The sequence below is a fragment of the Ursus americanus genome, chromosome 1, assembly GCF_024610735.1.
Source record: "Ursus americanus isolate L20-20 chromosome 1, mUrsAme1.1.p, whole genome shotgun sequence".
In the NCBI taxonomy this organism is placed as follows: Eukaryota; Metazoa; Chordata; class Mammalia; order Carnivora; family Ursidae; genus Ursus; species Ursus americanus.
Window position 1 is genome coordinate 58,080,920 of NC_142127.1, and position 19,504 is coordinate 58,100,423.

At 37.8% G+C, this 19,504-nt stretch overlaps 1 protein-coding gene across 1 annotated transcript in view; it reads right to left on the reverse strand.

Annotated features, from left to right (window-relative positions):
- The window catches only part of CERKL (CERK like autophagy regulator), a 117,555-nt gene that overhangs the window by 63,436 nt on the left and 34,615 nt on the right, over positions 1–19,504 (reverse strand). The window contains exon 2 of the mRNA XM_045806247.2: positions 12,884–13,126. Within this exon, the coding sequence (XP_045662203.1) occupies positions 12,884–13,126 (243 nt within the window). The remainder of the gene's footprint in view (positions 1–12,883; positions 13,127–19,504) is intronic.

The following is a 19,504-nucleotide window of genomic DNA, read 5'->3' on the forward strand; positions in this document are numbered from 1 at the left end:
CATGACAAAAACATTTTAATTTTTTTCTCCTGAGTCTGACATCTAACACTGCCAGATCAATTTCAGTCATTACTGTTTATAGATATCCTAGTCAACTACAGGAAAATCTTAGCAGTTGCCTAACATTAATATGAGCTTATTGTTTTAACTAAAAGTCAAATCCTAAATGATTTAGAACCAAGCAGCACTTAAACATATAGAGCACAGATAACATGTGTATTAACTGTAAATAACTGCTTTGTTGGCATCCATCACTTTTTGAGTTTTTACATATTTGATCCCTAATTAGACATGCAGCCAGGGAAGGTGTTATAAGGATAGCAGGATCTGACCAATATACCAAAAATAGGAGCTCATAGAGTTCACCAGGTTAAAATTACATTTTCTTTGAAGAAACATTACTGACTATGGAATATGCCTTCTAACTTTTACAGCATCATGATAGTATGGTGGGCTAAGAACATGGGCTGGGGAGCCAAACTCAACAATTCAACAATTTTACGGTTATGTGACCATGTGCAAACTCTCTACACATCGGTCTTTTCCCCCATCTCAAAAATAGTAATGATAATAGTACCCATCTCAAGGATATTGTGGAAATTAACATCAGTTGGTATATGTGCAATATGACAATGATGGTAATATTGATGAATTCTATTGGTATATTAGTATATATTCATTCTATAGGGAACTGACAGTGCCTCTCATCCTCCCCTCTGAGAAGATGATGCTTAAACTTACTTTTGAAGGGCTAAAAGGTTTGGGAATATAAATTCTAGAGGAGCTCAACAAACACTTGGCAAGCTATGTGACAAGAACAGTTATCCTTTATTGAGTGCCCATAGTTTGACCCACATTACACATTTAAGTATTGCAATAACTTGGCTAGGTTGTCATTATCAACTTCATTTTATAGATAGGAAGCCAAAGGCTCAGTGAAGTTATGAAGTAAAATACAGAGTAAGTAAGTGGCTAGGAACCAAACCTTGATTACCCACATAAAAATCCCATTGGTCACAATGACTCATTCATAAACCCAGAAAAGATAGACTTTCCATTCATTTAAGTACAAGGAGGACAAAAAGAAGAGCCAGCCATGCTGTCATCATAGAGTGATCATCCTTTCCACCCATCCATTCTGTCGGGACTAAGTCGTCACCCTATTTCTGACAGATTGATTAGTATCCATGGTAAGCAGCTTAAGTTTCAAAACAACTTGTGGAGTCTGAACTCAAAAGTCTTTATGCATAGCAAAACGGAAATATTTTTGATATGATGGACACTTTTGAATGAAGAACAACACTTTCTGGAAGAAAAACATTAGTAAAAGCTGGGCAAGTATCCTGTCAGACTGTTTTCAACCTTCCAGTCTTGCTGCTCCAAACTCGGGGAATAGGAAACTCTCTCCCCTTAGATTGCACAGGGTCCTCTCCTTTGCCAAGATCAAAGCTTCAGTATTACCTGGTTTTCCCAGCTGACCAATTTCATCTGATTCTCGTCTTCCAGAAGTTCTTCAACCTACATAGCCCATTGATGTCATCCCTCCCAATACTACCACAGACTTTTAAAATATACATATTTGACAATAATATATTTAGTTCCAAATACATGGCACAGTCCATTACACTTTGTCTCTTAAGAAACCAAGACTACTCTTTTAAAACAATACATTAAGGTTTTAAATCTTTCTTTGGAGAGGCAGTACAGTATAGTGAAAACCCGGTGAATTTTTGAGTTAGAAAAGCATGGGTTGGAGTCTTACTCCAGCACTTTATAACTGTGTGACCCAGTGCAAGTCAATTAATCCCTCAGAGTTGTTTCCTTAGCTATCTGTAGGGATTTTAAGAATCTTGACCATAATCAACGTGTTGCGATCAAGATGAAATGAGTTAAAAGCATCCGGGACAGTGCCTAACGCACACCAGAGAAGCAATATATTCAGTTCACTTCACCAACATTCACTGAGTTAGGCAAACATTTGTAACATAGCAAACATTTATAGAGTACTTACAATATGGAAATACCAATTGCACATGCTTAAGAAATCTGTGCTCGGAAGAGCTTACAGTCTAATAAGGTATCACCTACATATGCCGACAATTAGAATGGAAGCAACTATCGGTTCCATCAGAAGAATGAAAAGTGCTACCAAACCAGAAAGAGACAAGTGCCTGATTCTGCTGTGTGGCTCAGCTTTGGAGAGGATTTGCTGGGGACACCACCTAAACTGCAAACTGGACTTCACTGGACAAACAGAAGATGATAGAAACAGGTAAGTAACCTTTGCCACTTACTCAGCAAGTGGGAAGGCACTGCGGGAAAGAGAACACGGCCTGACATCAGATGCTGCAGAGAGCCCAGGAACCCGAGCACACGTGTAGGCTTCGCTCTGCCCACCTCTTCCCTTTTCATTAGAAAAGCAACTACCGTGTATAACTAGTAGAAACAGAAGATACACTTTTTCAAATTTCACAAGTTTCCACTTAAGGTAATTTTCCAAAGAAAAAAAATAAAAATAGGTGTTTTCTCTTTAATGAGGGTAAGGGCAAAAAAATGGTTAATTTGAAAATCCTATCACCACGTTTCAGCATGTAGCCATCGCAAATATCCAACTACCTGCCTCAAACAGCAACAAATATATTCATACAAGATTATAATTCCTGGAGTTACACATAATATCTATATAAATAACACACAATTCCATTAGCATTAATGGTAGTCTAATGAATGCCAGGGGGCTTAATAATAATTTGTCACTTAATATGAAATATTATGCACATCCTACTTATACATACTGTGAGGATGCTGCTTTATTACTTTTTTACTTCATTTCTTTGCAGTGAAAAAGTTGTTAAATGACAATCCATTATACTCTCATCTAAGGACTGATGCAACTTTTAATCTCTCGTGTAGGCTTACAGCATTTGTGATTTGCTTAAGAAACTCTAAACATAAAGCCTAGAAATCAGTCACAAACCATTATTTTTATGTGTTTTAAAATCCTTTAATAAAAAAAAACTATCTTTTTCATAGGTGCATGCCTAATTCATTTCAAGGCATCTGAGAAACCTCAATAATGGTGAAAGTCATGAAGGAATTTTTTTTTTAAGCTTTTATTTATTTATTTGACAGAGAGAGACAGCCAGCGAGAGGGAACACAAGCAGGGGGAGTGGGAGAGGAAGAAGCAGGCTCCCAGCGGAGGAGCCCGACACGGGGCTCGATCCCAGGACCCTGGGATCACGCCCTGAGCCGAAGGCAGACGCTAAAGGACTGAGCCACCCAGGCGCCCCAGGAATTCTTTTTTAGGATTAAGAAATGCATTATAATGTCACTGCTCACCTAACTGTTGGGGTAAGTGTTAGAACTCCAAGAATCTAGAGTTCTGAATCATAATGCTGGGGGGGGGGGACACTATATGGTGAGAATCTTCAAACAAGACAATATAGCTCTTTCCTTCTAAGAAAAGAATTTTAAGTCTTTTTTTTTCAGGACAGCATCTAAACTGTACAGTAAATTAAATATATTTAAGAATTGTAGAACATACCACTAACCTGGTAGGTGACAGCACATGAGCTAAGGGTTCATGCTATAGATGCAGATGGATTTGGATTTGTTCCCAGCTCCTTCACCACATATTAGCTGTTTAACCTCAGATTAGCAAAATTGTAAACTATTTTAAGCCTTAGTTTTCTCATGTATAAACTAAGAGATAATGAGTATATTAAAAATTTAATTATGCTATTTGCCGTCATGCATTATTTTAATTCCTCAAACCTCAAAACAAAACCCGTAATATTCCCCTTTTTACATGAGAATATGTTTGTAGTTCTTGAAACTATAAGGATTTAATGAGATAATTAATAAAAATTACTTGCAAAAGTGGCAAATCAATGCTTAATAAACATCAGTTATTATCAAGATTTAAAGTTTTTAAATAATGACTTCTCTATAATCTAGTAAAGGTAGAAATGTTAACTAATTTATTTAACAGCATGAAAACTTTATGTAACATATTACTGGAAATATTTAAAGAAATCCTTATTTAGCCTTTGAATATAATCACCTGGTAAAATGTGACAAACTATACCTAAATGTTTTCCCCAGAGAAGGAATTTCATTTTACAAAAGGCATAGACAAAAGGACTTTCATCTAGCACAAGAAATTGAAATGTATCAGAAACAACTTGAGAATATACCTCTTAACTCCTATTCTCAAGATACTCTGTCAATGATTGCAGCAGGGATATAATTTTCTTCTATAAAATACCAATTAGTTGTTTTAAAATATAATTATAGTCAATTACATGCAAAAACATATTCCTCCCTTAGGATGAAAATGCTACAGAGGCCAATAAGAAGCTCTTGGGAAGATGGTCCTGTGTCACTCATGCCAAGTACAAAAAACATCATGAGCTTCTTTAGAATGAATTCTAACTTGCCTTCACCTGAAGAAGTAATGGTTATGAATTAGAGCGGATGCTAGTAAGAAAGAAACTTCAGGGGGCAAGAGAAACTCTTGGCATGCCTCCGTCAGTCTTTACCAGGCTCTTGTGAACCAATACCAAGGCAACAGTCTTAGAAAATAAGTGATAATCTTACATGACTCAGGAATAGGTATTGGTTAACCTTTAAGAATATTTAACATAGCAAGAATAAGAATATACCTATAATTTATCCCTGCAAAGATATATTTTTAAGTGTGGAGTACAGAGTTTTACATATGTTCACTAAACCAAACTCTGTTCATATCTTTGACATTTGTGAGTTTTGGCCTTGACAACACCTTAAAACCTCAAGGACCTTACGAACACTGATGCTTAATCCACAAGAGCGGTTTTATCAAAACCTCTGAATTCTCAGAATTGGGAATAGCAAAGTCTTAAGAAGAATGAATTTTTTTAAAAAAATGAAATTAATACATATATGCAATAGCAAAAATGTTATCCTTTACAGTTGCACCCTATTCTTTTATGTTTTAATTTTTTTTTTCTTTTTTTAGAGGTGGGGAGGGGCAGAGGGAGAGGGAGAGAGAGAATCTTAAGCAGGCTCCATACCGGGTGTGGATCCAAGGTAGGGCCCAATCTCACAACCCTGAGAGGCCCAATCTCACAACCCTGAGAGACCACTACCTGAGTCAAAAATCAAGATGGCGGGGCGCCTGGGTGGCACAGCGGTTAAGCGTCTGCCTTCGGCTCAGGGCGTGATCCCGGCGTTGTGGTATCGAGCCCCACATCAGGCTCCTCCGCTATGAGCCTGCTTCTTCCTCTCCCACTCCCCCTGCTTGTGTTCCCTTTCTTGCTGGCTGTCTCTATCTCTGTCAAATAAATAAATAGAATCTTAAAAAAAAAAAATCAAGATGGGTATTAAGGAGGGCACATATTGCATGGAGCTCTGGGTGTTATTCTCAAACAATGAATCATGGAACACTACATCAAAAACTAAAGATGTACTGTATGGTGACTAACAAAACATATTAAAAAATTTTTTTTAAAAATAAACAAATCTTTCTGGGGCGCCTGGATGGCACAGCGGTTAAGCGTCTGCCTTCAGCTCAGGGCGTGATCCCGGTGTTATGGGATCGAGCCCCACGTCAGGCTCCTCTGCTATGAGCCTGCTTCTTCCTCTCCCACTCCCCCTGCTTGTGTTCCCTTTCTCGCTGGCTGTCTCTATCTCTGTCGAATGAATAAATAAAATCTTTAAAAAATAAAAATAAATAAATAAATAAAAATAAACAAATCTTTTAAAAAAAAAATCAAGAGTTGGATGCTTGGGGCACGTGGGTGGCTCAGTTGGTTAAGGGTCTGCCTTCAATGCAGGTCATGATTCCCGAGTTCTGGGATCAAGCCCCGCATCGGGCTCCCTGCTCAGCGGGGAGTCTGCTTCTCCTTCTCCTTCTGCTGCTTCCCCTGCCTGTGTGCACACACACTCATACTCTCTCCCTCTCTGCCAAATAAAATCTCAAAAAAAAAAAAAAAAAAAAAGAGTAGTATGCTAACCAACTGAGCCACCCAGGGGCCCCTAATATTTTTTTAATGTTTTTAATGTACTTTTAATGTACTTATTTCATATTCTCTGCTGAACAACCGTGTGAAGTTCTGGGGGGGGGGTCTACTGCTCAAGTTTGTTATGTCTGGGGACTCTTGTTCACGGTGATTTTTTTTTACACTACTAATTGCTGGAATGAAACAATGGCTCAAAATGTCCAACTGGTTCAAGATAAATAGTATTTTTTCCTTTACATTATTAAGCAAATTTTGCATGAGCCCTATGTTTCCATGCATTTATATTTTCAGTTAGAAATTTGATGAAATTGGAGGTTGGTTCAAAAAGATTTTCTTTCTAATATGTTACTATCCTTTAAAGAGCTAAGCAGTACTACTAATCATTAAGAATTTAATAGAAACTAGGTTAATTTCACTATTTTTTTTCTCTGAAGGTCCAGCTAGAAAGCAACAAAAAGTTCAAGAAAGAGAAAAAAATTCCAAACTTTTGAAGTAAACTTTTTAACTCAATTTCAGTCTTTGATTTGATAAAATATAATTTCCCTATCTGCAAAATTATTTGTAAGCAATATATAAAGTTATAGAAAGGAAAAATACATTAAAGTATATATTTAATAAATAACTTTTACTGTAAAGATTAAAATTACATGGACAGTCTCCGAGAGTTCCCAATCTACAGTTTCCATAGTGAGTGTATATTTTGGTAACTCAAAGACATCAGGTCTCTGTGTGCCCAGCAGTCAGCAAAAAAGACATGCATGACAGCTTAAAAATACTACGAGGTTATCATTCCCAGAGATGACTGAATCAGAGATTTCCCAATGCTTTAGTTTTGGAAGCTTTCTTCAAACCAAGCCTTATTCAGTCCCACTAAATGTAAAACATACAAATTAGGAGCTACTCTTGCCCAAGGGTGAGTGACAGGTGCAGGTGAACTCCCATCCAGGAGGCAGGTCCTGGGGAACGGGGTGCTGACACTACAGAGGTCAGCATGAAACCACTATGGGAAGCAGACATCACTTGACTTTTGCTGGACAGAGTACTTCCAGTGGGACCGGACTTTGATATTCACGTGTAAATAAACTGATACATATTTAATCAGTGTCTACATAATTTTAACATATATTGATAGTAAAAACATATTCAAGAGTGACAGGCATAATCTTGATGTCCTACTCAACGGGTCATAAAACAGTCTTAAATTACTTTTTTAGTGCTTCAAAAGAGAAACCATCCATATTTCAGACATAATGTCTTTGCAGAAAATAACTTGTCCCTAAGGAAACAAGTGTTGCCGATTCAAATAGTGCACAATGAAATGTCTGAAGCTATCATACATCTGACATATAACAACTGCTTATTTTTAAATAATCATTATAATGTTGATCATCAGTTTATTTTTCCTTATAAGTACATCATTTGGCAGCATATCCAAGCAAAACTTCCCATCTTTCTGTTCTCCTGTTAAGAAAAATTCTGCCTGATTCATGATAATATAATAGATATAGCTTGGATTAAAAAAAAACATATTTCACCATAATTTTCTTACACAAGACAACATAAATATTAAACAGAATCAATGTTCTAGGAAGCCCTGGCTTTTGCTATCAAAGAAAGTATCCTTTGAAGACCAACGTTATTATCCCATAGGAAACAGACTGGACATTTGGGGGAAACTAGGAAAAATCACTCTTCATAGGGATAAAAAAAAAAACAAGCATTTAAGTAATTTTTCCATTTTCTCTGTTTTTCATAGCTGAAAACTAGGGAGGCTGTTGAAATAGAGATCAGGCTACATTATAAAGGCAAAATGTACTCAATTAAACATGGTTTATTTATATTTGCCTACTTCGTGAAATAAGCACTTAGAAATGAAACAGAAAAATATATCAGAAGTAACCCCCAACCAGATACATGCTAAAAATGCCTGTGTTAGTTGTCTCTGGGTAATTATTAAACATTACAAATAAATTAGCAAAACCTAAACATAACAACAAAATTCAGGTTTTAGAACAGGTTTGTTTTGTTTTTTAGACCATGACTTCTGCTTTGTTGCTGTTCTAGCTTTTGTCTTCTCTGCCACCGCCTCCCCCCTTTTTTTTAGAGAGAGAGCATGCATGAACCAGGGAAGTTGGGGGAAAGAGGGGAGTGGCAAAGGGAGAGAGAGAATCTTAAGCAGCCTCGGCACCCAGCTCGGAGCCCAAATGGGGGCTTGACTCAAGACCCCAATATCATGACCTGAGCCAAAATCAAGAGTCAGATGCTTAACTGACTGAGCCACCCAGGTGCCCCTTCTCTATTTTAATATATGAGTATCACCCAAGATTCTGTATTTAGCCCTCTGCTTCTTTTTTTTTTTATAACTCCATATTACTCCCTTACAAGCTTTCATCGTGCCCACCACGTCAACTCTTCTTTACCTCCTCGTGTATTCCTCTCGAAAAATCAGTCCACTAAACATCTCCAACAGGATATTGTAATATATCCCAAATATGTCTTGAACAAAACATCTTTCTTTCAAATCAACCAGTGTTCTGATTTCTTTGTTGTTTCTTTAGGACATTAGCATTCTCCAAGTTACTTGAGCATGAGACTATGGAATTTTTTTTTTTTTTTAATCTTTTTCCTCACTTCCTCCACCTTCTGCTAAGTCCTCCACTGGAGATCCACCAGTTCACTCCAGTAAACTCGTTCAGTTCTGAGTGGCTTTGAACATCACCTGACGGGTACTTTGTTTTATTCTTTTCTGTAGGGTACCTGTCAGAAAGCCTATGAATATGGGGGTGCCCGGGTGGCTCAGTTAAGCAGCCAGCTCCTGATTTTGGCTCAGGTCATGGTCTCAGGGTCATGAGATCCAGCCCAGCATTGGACTCTGTGCTGGGTATGGAGCCTACTTAAGATTCTCACTCCTTCTATCCCTTCTCCCCCTGCTCTCTTCCCACCCTCAAAAAAAGAAAAAAAAAGCCTATGAATATGCTTTAAAGTATATGTTATGGCTTCTAAAGAAAAGGTTGGCTCTGGGTCCAGGGAAGCTTGCAATTCACCATTTCCAGGAAACCCAAATATGCAGAGACTGGGTCACACCCTAATTGAATAAAAATTAACATGTGTAGTGTACACACTTGCTATATTTAAAGGTTGCATGTGTTTATTTTTGTATCACGGGTATAAAAAAAAAGTAGAAAAAAGCTATTGAATTACTTTCACCACAGTAACTATATATTAGGCTTATCAGTGACTATGTACCAGCCTTATTCAATTGAATTTTTTAAAGATTTTAATTTCTGAATCAATGATCAATGGTTATGTTCCCTATTGGTCGTTCATATTTTCTTTGTGACCCTTAACATATTCATAATACATATTTTCTCTTCCGTCTCCCAGAGCAAGAGTGTTCTATACAGGCATACATCTCATTCATTTTTGTATTCCCAGCAACTAACACAGGGCCTGATACAAAATGTGTGTTGGATGAACTAACCTAATACTGCCCATTAACCAATAACGTTATGGTGACTTTTCTATTACTAAGAATTAAAAAAGACACTGTGCTCAACTGTGTGTAAAAAAACTGAAATGTAAGAGGACTTATTTTCAAATAAAAATTGAAAGAGTTCTAAGACTCCCTTTTTATAAATATAAATATAAACTTGAATCTGGTCACATTTTGTCTATGTCTTAAAACTTCAAGTATTTGGGAGTTGCCTTTTTCTTCCTTCTTAGTGCTGCCAATTTGTTCTTTCCTCAAAAATTCATTACATCTTATTCCAGTTCAAAATATACATATGATTATTTGAAAATAATTCTTAATATCCAAATAGACTATAATCCTAATTGTTAGATGAATTAGACTAAATGACGAACTAGCTGAGGCTTTTACTGTTTTCTTTTAATGTTTTCTTCATATCTTAACTGAAAAAAAGGGGGGGAATGATATAAAAGACTGGCAGGGAAAAAATTCCACTTGCTGATTAAAGGTATCATTCAAAATAAATCTATACAAAAACGTATTTTTAAAATCTGGTTTTGCCACAGAACCAGTTAAAAGCAAGGTTTGGGGACTTAAAATAGTGATGTGTAATATTCAAACATAAGTCATTTATATTTTTATGATGTACATTTCTATGTATTGCCCTCTTCTACGCACTCCCCCCCCCCCAAAAAAAAACTTAAGTCAAGTCTGGTGCAAACACAAATTCCTGGGGTAGGGATTTAAAAAAAATTGGAAATCAGCAATCACCATCTGTCAATCCTGATGCAGTGTAGCATGGAATAGGGACAGTGAGTGTGAGACAGGAGGATAATCCACAAATTGACCCAACTCTGCAAATCAGAGCTGAAAGAACAATCACCCTCATCGCCTCAAGAAAGACACTGGCCCTCCTCCACTTCTGGAATGAGGGTTGAGCCAACTGTGCTGGTCTCTCAGTTGACAGGCACTTTAATGAACACATGCATTACACGGATTTGCAAGTAAAAAAAAAGATCAAGAAAAATGTTCTAAAACTTTAAACTTAAAAACGAAATGTTGGCATAATATGAAGCTTGGTAGAGAGATTTGGAGCTGTAACCGTGCATTTATTTATATACAATGAAACTGACCCAGGACTGTCTCTGCGGGGGGGGGGGGGGGGGGGGGGCGTGGAGATAAGGAATTAGCTCCTCCTACAAGACCTGCTAAGGCCACCTGGGGGCAAGGTCATTCATTCAGACCATCTTGGTTAGGTTCCTTTATTTTATTAGAGGATTTCAACCCTATTTTGTTTGTTTGCATTGGCTGATTTCAAATGTCAATCTATTTACTTTAATCAGCAAAATCACTGTCCTGCAGGAACCTTGCCAGAGAATATGACCTCATATATTTTATAATCTCCAACTCTTATCAAAATCATTTTTTCTTTTTTTGTTTGTTTTTGGTTTTTCTATTTTTTACTTTTTTTTTTTTTTTAGTTTTTTGGGTTTGCCAACTCTTATCAAAATCAAAGTTACAAAAAGTAACATTCCCTGAAGATTATATCCTAAAAGATAAGTAAATTTATTCATCTCCGTAATTTTCCTAGATTTTAATCCTAGACCAAATCAAAACATCACTCATAAAGCTGGAAAAATATTTGGACAGTGTTTTTTGTTTTGTGTATGTACAGGGGGGCCTGTTTTGTTTAGATGAGCCCCTCTACTCCTACAAAATTGCTTTTACTAAATTGAGCTTTGTTGTGATGTCCTCTGCTTACTTATTATTGGTTTTATGGCTGAGATACACGCAGCAAGTTGCCTCCTAGGTCACTGTGCCGGCCCTTCACACATAAGCCCCATGGGAGGAAATTTTCTCAGACCGTCAGTGAAAGGAAGAGCTTTGCTCTCCTCATCAAATGGCTTTCTTATTTTATAGAACATGAGTCTCATGAGTACCTGCCCAAGGAAATTTAATTCAACTGAACTTACCAATTTTTTCACTTTTACTTAAACTTCTTAGAATCTCTTCTCACACCAATTTAAAATAAAACACTGTAAAAGACCCACTGTTAATGTGGAATGCTTTTAGTTAAATATATATATTCACTGTTTCCAGACACATGAACTACACTATGGCCTCTGTCGTTTCCTGCCTTCTTGAAAGAATCAGCTCTCTTTGAAGGTCCCAGGGGAGCTAACAAGGAAGCATAAGTTACTTAGTAACAGGGTCTCTACAAGGAAGCATAGGTTACTTAGTAACAGGGTCTCTTCCTTTTAATGTGTCACTTCAGCTCCTTGTCTATGGGCCTAACGGTATCAGTTGGTTGCCTCTGGCCAACTTGGGTCTTCAGTCTTATTGATAATGATGGCTGGCTTGCAACTTTCTAACATCACCATGTGCCCACTCTTCGTCTGGCACCCTTCTCTGCCCTGTGTCACCTTACACCAAACTGCACCATCACCCGCTGCCTCCACCCTAACCCTTCTGGCAAACAGAAAGAAATGGGCTGAAAAGAAAACAAGATTTATGTACGTGGAAAAAAAAAAAGAATCAATCCTGAAACTCAGTTTGACTATATTTTAACTAGATATGCTCTAGAAATCTAAATAGCATATTTGTATTCATGCATTTTATTTAGTATGTAAAATATAAATGCCATTTAGAAATTTCAGATACAGTAAATTCATTATAAGATAATACTTTAGTACGTATATTCTCTGTCCTCTGGATATTAACCTTTCGAAAAATCAACCCTTATAGAGACAAACCGTTACACTCAAGCCACCCAGTACGTATATGCACTTGCCACCAGTAATATACGGAAGGAAAATAATTCTAATAGACGCTCAAGAGACAGGATTAGAAAAACACGCTTTCAAAAACAATTCAACTGAACTAAATTACTTAAGAACTGTGTTATTTCATATTATCAAAGCTTCTTCATGGAAGTGGCCATTCAAGTTGCTGCCCAACTCATTCTATGAGGCTAGCATTACCCTGATACCGAAAGCCAGGTAAAAGGTACAAGAAGAAGAAAAAAACAAAGCTACACACCAATATCTCTTATGAATATTGATATAAAAACCCTCAACAAAATACCAGCGAACCACGTTCAGTAACATATTAAAAGGATTATATACCATGATCGAGTGGGATTTATTTCTGGAACGCAAGGATGGCTCAACATACCAAAATGAACGCAAAACACGTCAACAGAATGAAGAGGAAAAAATATGATTATCACAATTAATGTAGAAAAGGCAGATAACAAAATTCAATTTTCATGATAAAAACACTCAGCAGACTAGGAATAAAAACAAACTATCCTCACGTAATCAAGGATTGCTATACGCATAAATACAGTCCGATTAATAACCTACAGCAAGTAAACTAGACTCATTAAAAATTCCCGTAAGGAGCACTTACCTGCCAAAATTTTCTTGAATTGTTTAAACCATACATCACAGTGGTCTTCACTTAAATTGATAAGATCAAGCGTAGAATCTTTTAATTTATTTCGTTCCTTTTTCAAACAAATGAAGAGTGTGATACCTAATAAAGTACCATTTCCCTGCTGCTTAGCAGAACATCGTCGTTTCAGTTTGACGGAGAATATGTCCTTGACTTCAATAAATTCTTCTTGACATTGAACGTCATACTTGGAGCCACCTGAAAAAAAAAATTAAGTTTTCCAATCAAAACCCTTGTGTCCATATCTTCTATATATGAATAACAGAAAGTGAAAACTCACAAAATCTTTATCATGTTTAATTTTACTGACTGTGTCTTATGTCCATCCCTGGGTGAGTTGGGGGAGGAAAGAAAAGAAAAATTGGGTCTATTTTCCCAAGAACGAAAAAAGAGAAAAACAGCATTTAAGTCTCTGTCGCACAAGGTCTAGGACATTCAAAAACTGAAGATATTCAATAGAAGAAATTCAAGAACTTAAACAAAGCAACATTTCAATAATAGTAAATTAGCCTTAGGCAAGAGGCTCCTTGGCTCACACAGGGACAGAAAAAAGTAACGGGAAGAAGAGAATTCACTGACAGAAGTGAGTTGACAACAGTTATGAAAGGCAAAGCGTAAGGAAAAGGATATGTACGTTCCAGGTAAAGTACCACACGTGTGAAAAGGAAGCAGAGTAAGATTCCTGTATGAAACACTGTGAATCCCTGCCAGTCTAGAAAGATCGACCCACCTGAATCTTACCACAGTCAGACTTCATTTTAGACTGCCATGAAATTTTACTGGCTATGTTTAACCACAGGTCAGAAAACATGTTTTGTGGTCAAAGGCCATTTCAATGGACTCTCAAAGTTGGCGTGTTTCATACTTTTAACAAGTACTTCTAAAATTTCTACCTGGCCAACACGGAATCACAGGGACTGGTTTACCTTCTGCCTGAAATAATTAAAAGGGTGTGCAGGATACAGACATCGGCCATCAGGTAGCCCAGGCCAGTGGTCCCTGAGAGTGGGCAAACGCAGCAGCCACAGGAGAGCCCCAGGCTACGGCCTGGAGAGGGTTTCCAGGCCACCGTGTAAGTGGGGAGCCCTGGTGCAGCCTGCTTGTCTCCATGGGTGAGGCAGGAATGAAGAGTCCAGGAAAGCCACAATGACTAAGTTCACTGGGCCAATTACTGGAGAGGAGAAAGCTGCAGGCAAGTGAATTCTGCAGAGGTCCCCCTTGAATCTTCAGCTGAGTATATATGGCAGATGTGAGAGGCCAGGCAGAGAGAACTACCCTCAGGATTAGAGAAAACAATGCTCAGAGATCACACAGGCGTTCCCATCAGCCCAAGTGGAAGAATATTGGCATTTGTGAAACACTGAGCAGAGTACTTGGGAGAGAGTTGTCTCCTTCGTGAGCTAGCTAAAGGTCGCTCTGATTCCACCTAACAAAGCTTCAAAGCAAACCTCAGGAGGATTAAACTGTTTCCAAGTAATTTAACTACATCCTAGAATAAAGCTCAAGGCTATTTACAGGGATATAAAAATAGCCACCAAATTTACACAGCAAAATTCACAATCTCTTCCATTCAATCAAAAAAAATTACTCAATCAAAAAAGCGGGGCGCCTGGTGGCTCAGTTGGTGAAGCGTCTGCCTTTGGCACAGGTCATGATCTCAGGGTCCTGGGGTCCAGCCCCACATGGGGCTCCCTGCTCAGTAGCGATCTGCTTCTCCCTCTCCCTCTGCCCCTCCCTCCCCCGACCCCCAGCTAGTGCTCGCACTCTCTCTCTCAAATAAATAAATAAATTCTTTTTTTAAAAAATCACAGCGCATGCACGGGCACCTGGTGGCTCAGTGGGTTGAGCACCCAGCTATTTCAGGTCAGGTCATGATCTCCTGGGTCAGGAGATGGAGCCCCACACCAGGGTCGGCGATCAACAGGGAGTCTACTTGCTGAGTCTCTCCCTCTGCCCCACCCGCACTTGCACTGCGCCCTCTCTCAAACACGTCTTTTAAAAAAAACCACAATGCATGTAAGAAAGCAGGAAAAAAATGACCCATGGCAAGAGAAAAAAGTCAACAGAAGCAGATGTGGAGATCTTGGCGGTGCTCGGCAGCCACACAAGGCCCGCTCTCAGCCTCTTCAATCCTGTCACAGCCACGGAGTTCACCGGTTGGAGCAAGGACTTGCAGGTGCATTGGGAAGTCACTTCCCCCCATTCTCAGCGAGCGGGCCTCTCCCAACCATGCTGCAAACTGTGTCCGATTATTCATAAAGCACACAGACCACGGAAAAAGAAACAAGCCCTTTTCTCAATGTTTATGGTGGTGGGATAAGGTGAACCCCAAGTCAATTTGCTGGGCCTGTCATTTCCGTAGAAAGCGCAGGCTTCAAGTCTGTGTACGGTGCACTTCTACGGTCACCCAGGGACACACAGCCAGGGTCTCTGCACCACCTGGGAGGGACGAGAAGATCTTACATCCTTCCACAACCTTCAAGGATGAAAGGAAGCAGGCTTGTCAAAGGTGCTCCTTCCAGGCTCATCTTACAATATCAATTATGACCTTATCTCTCACACAAATTTAATTTTTTTATGTAGTATAACATACAATAAATAAGAGCACCAAGAAAGGATGAAAGGAAACCTAGAACCATTGAGGGAAAGAAAAAAATGGAAGGAATGAAATTAGTGCTCTTTTCACTGGAAGACCTATATTATAATCTGAATTATTTACCCTGTGTGTGCTTTACTTTGGCAGTAAACAATTCAATGACTATTCTAATTTAAAATCTCTTGTAAATGAAAAATTTAAAGATAGTACACCAACATTCAAGATCAAACTTAGTAGTTAAAAACTAGAAGAATTTCTGGAAACAGTACAGGAATACTTATTATCGCTCTTACTATTCCCAATTATTCTGGACATTCTGGTCAATACTATATGAAAGAAAAATAAAAGACAGTTGGTGGTGGAAGGGGCAGAAGGGGGGCTAAAATCCTAGCTTTTTACAGATGATATCACAATACGGTTGCAAAATCTACAAGAATCTATTTAAAATCACTAGAACTGATAAGAATACCCAGTAAGGAAGCTGGTTACAAATAGGTCAATACCCAGGAAGGAGGCAGAATAGGGATAAAGAGATCCCATGCCAATTAGCATATTATACCTAAGAATAAATTTAGCAAGATGATCCTGGACTTGTGTGGGGGGAACATGCTATTTCAAACATACTGAGAAACAAAGAACAGAATAAATGGAGACCTACTAAGTAATAAATGGAGACTTTTTTCCATGTCATTATTCTCATTATTAAATAACTACTTATAATGCTATTCCAATGAAAATCTCAACGGTATTTTCTTTGATGTAAGGGGCAAGGAACCTAATCAAATGATTTGCAAATCTTGGAATAAATGTATTATATTAATGAAGAAAATGTTTTAAAAGTACAGTAATGAGGGGGGAGCAATGCCTGGTCAGATATTAATATTTTGTAAAGCTGTAATAATTAAAACATCTAGGAATAGATAAAAGAATGGTTCAAAGAAACTTACATTTAAAAAGTCACTAATGTGATAATGGTGGTATCTAAGCTCAGTGGGAAATATTCAGTAAAAGGTGATTTAGAATGGGTTAATCTTTTGAAAAGGAAAAAAATAGAACCCTATTTCATAATAGAGACCAGTATTTCTAGATTAGAAAGAACTTTATGTAACCACAAATTAGTAAAGTCCTAAGAGTGACAATAAAGGCAGACACAGACTGATACACTTCACATAAAAATTATTCAAGGCCCACGTGAAACTAATATAACACTGTATGTTAATTATACTTCAATAAAGAAAGAAAAAAAATTATTCCATCGCTTATAAAGACCTAAAGAACCAGAAATAGATGTCACAAGCAGAAGCCAAGCGGGCAGAAATATCTGCAACACATGACAGTTAAACAATCTATTTAATCAAGAAACAAAACACTTTAGTGGCAAAGCACATAAAAGACCCAAGCAGGAATTTCACAAAAGAAGAAATGCAAATTGACCAATAGACATATGAGAAAGTTCAATCTAATTAGTAATCAAAGAAATGCAAATTAAAACAACAAGATACCAGTTTTTGCCTTTTAGATTGGCACAAGATCAAAAATCATGCTGGACGATGGTGCGGCTAAAAGGAACCGATCCCAGCGCTGGTGGGAATGCAAAAATGGTAACTGCTGGAGAACAAGTTGGGAATATGAATCAAAAGATTTCAAAATGTTAATTGCAGCACTATTTATAATAGCAGAAATATTGAAAGCTATGTTCCTGTTCTTCAATAGGAGAACGGTTGAATCATAGTTTTCTGCAGCTCACAAACGAGCAAGTTAGAACTCTAGAGACCTTCATGGCAAGAGGTATGAAGAAATGGAAAAAGAGCAAAGTACAAACTAATCTGAGGGACTGAATCTCACTTTCATTAAAAAAACAAACAAACTCAAGTCGAGAACACACAACAAACTTAATACTGGTTACCTATTAAAGAGAAATATGAGGGAGTAGGAGATTAATTTTTCCTATAAAGCTCCATAACTTCCCTCTCTGTAATCAACATTACATTTATAATTTTTAAAAATGTAGAAAAGGAAAAATGCTTTAAAATATGTATTATTTTTGGTCCAGCAATTTACTTTCAGGAATGTACCCTAAGGGAATAAATAATACGCACAATTTAGCTAACAGAATGCTTCCCCAAGCATTATTTGAGTGAAACTTAGAAACTAAATGAGTAACAGAGTTTTGGTTCTGTAAAATCTATTCATATACTAAAATGCTATTCAGCCATTAAAATGTAGAAATCGGACTAGAAAAGTGTCTAAAATAGCACAGCACATTTCCATTACCGTCTTGTATATATTTATTGGATACATCATGTATGTGTAATATATTTTCATATGCACATATATGTGAATATACATATGAAAACTTGGAATAGATTGTGGTTTACGTATATGAATTTCTAATTTTTCTACGAGAATATTTCTGTAATCAATTGAGAAGATGGTTTCCTCTGCTTGTCCTTAAATAGTTTCTGATCATGTTACTGCTTTTTTAAAATTCCATTCCCTAAAAAGGGTAGCTAATATTTACTGAGCACATGTTATATGCCAGACATTGCCCTAAGCCCTTTATATCTATTATCTCTTTTAATCCTCACAGCAACCCTATGAAGCCGATGCTCTTCCTAAATTAAAAGAAATTCAGGACAGACAGTTCGAGTAATTTGGCTATGGTCACACATCGGGTGGGGGCAGAGCCAAGATTTCAATCCAAGCGCTTTGGCTGGCGTTAACCACACTCCTTAAGAACACTGGGTCGACATAAACACCTTCTTCAAGTAAACACGTTCTCCCCTGACCCTCTGGATCAGTTTTTCAAATCTAGGCAAACCTAAAACGCTAGGCAAACCGTTACTGTGTCTCCAGCAAGACAACCAACGTGTCCCTTAACAGAGTAGTAGTGGATCGGAGACTGAGGTGCCCTTCGGAGAAACGGGCAGTGAGACTGTAGGCGCCGGGAGTCCGAGCCAGCCTTCCGAGAACCCCCGAACTCTGATCCGTGGTCCCGGCTCTCCGTGCGCAGGCTTCTCACCTCTTTTCCTGCATTTGCCCACACATTCAAATTTGGGGCTTTTACGCGAATGGTCTCCTTGCCTAAGTGAGAAGAGACTAAAAGAAAGACCTACAGGTTCAGAGCAGACATTTCCCTTCTAACTGAAAGGAAAAGAGGGATAATTGGTCTGTGAATAAAACATTTAACAAATTTCTAACAGATGAATGTTCTTCACCCGTTTTTCTCAGCAGCTGTATCAATCTCTCAGGCACCAGTTTCCTACATAGAATTTGTCATCTATTATTTCTGCAATGTTAATCATCTACATAAGTAAATCCACCCAGTTTTCTAAAAACGGGATTCATTTAATTTTGAATATAACTGTTTCCTAACTCTTGAAGATGTGTATAGTATTACAGCTTTTACAAAAAACTGTTTTTTTCATTCTGAATATGGTCTTCAGGAATAAAACTTGTTAGAATTCCGTGAACTTGAATTTAAACTGTTTTTTTTTAAAGGCTCAGAACTGCCTAACTGTGGTTTAATCAGACTAATCAGATATCAGATTAGGTGGTGCTTTTCTAGGTCTTTGTTTTTCAAGTTCTTAAGATAGGAGCAGTGGACCAGCTGGCTCTGTGGGGCCGCAGAACACTGGTTTCCCAGACTTGAAAGAGAGCGAAGGCCAAAGGTTCCTCAGGTTTCTAGGTGGAAAGCCCTGAGGCTACCCCCCAGTGAAGGCTGAAGGTTCTGCAGATCATCTGATAGGATAAACTGGAAAATCCTAGGTCATGGTGTCTCCTCCATCCCCGCTCCAAAACATTACTCTTTGGGACAGCTTAGAATACACAAATATTTATGAGAAACAAGATTAAAGGGGAAAAATAAATAAATCATCCTGAGAGAGAAGACCATTGCTATGGGCCTATAAAATTGACCACTTCTCTATACCTTTTTGTAGTAATACCTTAAGAATGATTCAGAATCACTTTATTCTCCC